The sequence below is a fragment of the Anarrhichthys ocellatus genome, unplaced genomic scaffold (genome assembly GCF_004355925.1).
Source record: "Anarrhichthys ocellatus isolate YVR2014 unplaced genomic scaffold, GSC_Weel_1.0 scaffold2159, whole genome shotgun sequence".
Lineage (NCBI taxonomy): Eukaryota > Metazoa > Chordata > Actinopteri > Perciformes > Anarhichadidae > Anarrhichthys > Anarrhichthys ocellatus.
Window position 1 is genome coordinate 324 of NW_022282133.1, and position 2948 is coordinate 3271.

General features: G+C 42.8%; 1 protein-coding gene across 1 annotated transcript in view; it reads right to left on the reverse strand.

The window, feature by feature from the left end:
* Positions 1 to 2948, reverse strand: part of LOC116378167 (chromodomain-helicase-DNA-binding protein 6-like) — an 8537-nt gene that overhangs the window by 310 nt on the left and 5279 nt on the right. The window contains exons 12-14 of the mRNA XM_031839988.1: positions 2453 to 2510; positions 1169 to 1529; positions 438 to 646 (exon numbers count right to left, since the gene is read on the reverse strand). Coding sequence (XP_031695848.1) covers positions 438 to 646; positions 1169 to 1529; positions 2453 to 2510 — 628 coding nt within the window. The remainder of the gene's footprint in view (positions 1 to 437; positions 647 to 1168; positions 1530 to 2452; positions 2511 to 2948) is intronic.

The window sequence follows — 2948 nt, forward strand, 5'->3', positions numbered from 1 at the left end:
GGAAGAGGAGGGAGGGTGAGAGGAAGAGGAGGGTGGGTGAGAGGAAGAAGATAAGTAGGATCAGCTGTCTCTGAGTGTGTTCGTCATCATCCTGTCAGCCAATCAGAACCATATGATCCTGATCATGTGGTTTAACAGTGAATATAGTTCATAAACCTGTTTAAAATCATTTATTCATATTTATTGAATTTATTTATTTTGTGTCCTCACACTCATTAACAGAGTTATTTAGAATTTAAAATGGTTAATATTCATATTTGATTCTGTTTCATAATTAAATGTCAGTGAAGATCAACTGACTCCTCCCACCAGCAGGGGGCAGTAATGTGTCCCAGAGACCAGAGACCAGGTCCTGAGGAACACAAGGTCTCCAGCTGCCCCCCATGACAACATTGACTTTAGTTGATGCAGAGCTGGACTCTGGAGGTTCTCACTACCTTCTTCCTTCCTGGGAGGCAGCTTGCAGGCCGTCCTGCACATGTTGACGAAGGAGTTGAAGTATCTTTCCAAGCTCTCGTCCGTCTTCCTCTCCAGTCGGGCCAGAGCTCTGAACCGGGACCAGTCGAAGGACTTCCTGTCCGAGTCGTACACGACGCCGTACGACGACACAGTGCGGTAGAAATCGGCTTGTTCTCGACGAGTCCACCTGAAACAAGACGTAATGTTTCATACGTATGTTTCAGAAAAAGAAACACAGAAATAAAAATAAACATAGCACAGAAAGTAAGGACATTTGTGTTTGGTAGATTGTTTCTCTGTTGTCACAATGCTTCTTGGCAATAAATCTTCTACCATTGGAAAGCCGGTTGATTTCCCTTTTAAATGGAGCCACATTCATAAGGAACATGCATTTGTGGGATGAGCAGCAGAGGGAGTATGTGGGTTGCGCCTTTTTTTGTTGGAAAAAGATTGATTATTGGGAGACTTCTTAATAAAACCTTTGTTTGTTTTGCTGCTGCAGTATTCTGGGACCTGTAGTCTTAAACCAGGACTGAACTCTAGGATGCACCACTGCACCATGTTGACTCTTCATGTTTAACTATTTTAATGTAGTCGCTGGTTTGACTTAAGCAACTCCTTCAGAATAAAAGACCTCAGAAATGCAGAAGTCTTAAAACTCTATGTGAGCTGGTTCTGATGTGTGTCTCTTCTCTGAAGACTCTGGTACCTTCTCTGCCACTCCAGGAACAGTGGGTCTGGTTCTGTGGCGACCACGGAGCACCTCCTCAGCTCCTCGCCCAGCTGCCAGGCCATCGGCCCGCCGGCGTGGTGACCGTGGGCGGCCCCGCCTCCTCCCATCCCCATGCCGACCAGGCCGTCGTGAAGCAGGAAGTCGTGGCGGAGCGGCGGCTCGCGGCGCAGCGTGAAACGCTGGTAGGCGGTGATCAGGCGCCGTAAACGAGCCGTCAGGGCCGGGCCGGTGGGCCAGAGGGGGCGGGCCTGAACCACGTGAAGAGAGGCCACGCCCACCGTCGTCGTGGTGACCACAGCTCCATCATGGGCGCATAGGTCACCTGAGATCTGAGAGTCTGAGGGGAAAGATCTCATTACTACTTCCTGCTTTGAGTGATGCTGCAGGTCCAACGGTGTCGTTTCTATAGCGGTACAAATAAAATAATGAAACAAGTTTCACTAAGGAACATAGACATGCTGTCCTACGAACTCCTGGTTTATCTTTAACACTTTAAACCATTGTTTAGACTCAACACAGAAACTAATTAATCATTTAATAAGGAAATATTTGATCAAAAGTAGGTTAACACGACTAAGACTTCGATCCTTTAATCATGTGAGGGACCTCTTAGTGAGAGGTTTAACTTCCAGACAACAAAATAATCATTTAATCACTGCAGCTTGGATTTAAACAGACCTTTAAATTCTCACTTTAACCTACAAAACTAATTAGCTACAAACTGACAATCAGTAATCAATCAAAGAGTGGTTTTAAAAGGTAAAAGGTTTAAAGAATACAGATCCTTACGATATATATACTGTACTACATATGTGTGAAAAGATATTTCTGTGTATTTCAAGATATGTGGACTAGCTGGGTTTAGATATGTGGACTAGCTGGGTTTAGATATGGGTTTAGATATGAAGACTAGCTGGGTTTAGATATGTGGACTAGCTGGGTTTAGATATGTGGACTAGCTGGGTTTAGATATGTGGACTAGCTGGGTTTAGATATGTGGACTAGCTGGGTTTAGATATGGGTTTAGATATGAAGACTAGCTGGGTTTAGATCTGGGTTTAGATATGAGGACTAGCTGGGTTTAGATCTGGGTTTAGATATGTAGACCAGCGGGGTTTAGATCTGGGTTTAGATATGTAGACCAGCTGGGTTTAGATCTGGGTTTAGATATGTAGACCAGCTGGGTTTAGATCTGGGTTTAGATATGTAGACCAGCTGGGTTTAGATCTGGGTTTAGATATGTAGACTGGTGTTTCTCACCTGGACCAGTACTGTCAGGTTTGTCTGAGGTGTCCGTACTGGAGCAGGTTTCCTCTCCCTGTTAAACACACAAAGATCATCCAACACATTCAGACGCACATCTTTAACTCTGAAATATATCACAATATCAATGAGAATATTTTCTAAATATATAAATCACATCAACAGATTTAACAGACTAAACTGTAAGATGTCTGGTGCAGAGAACTTTGTACTAATAAAACATCAAGATAAAAGACAATATTTAGTTATGGCTCTATCATTTCCTCCACACACACAAAACATACTGACATAACACACATTATGGTTCATGGCCTGAAAATGAGAGGGAACTTAAACAAAGTCACGTTTAGATTAATTCTAAATTAGCAGAAGTCTGTTTCATATAAAATATAAAACAGGATTGTTGAGGTGCAGAGATTTAAAATATCAGCTTTAATGAAACTGATTGTGTTACTATGATGTTTGTAATTCTAACTGTGTGAAGTGCACATTA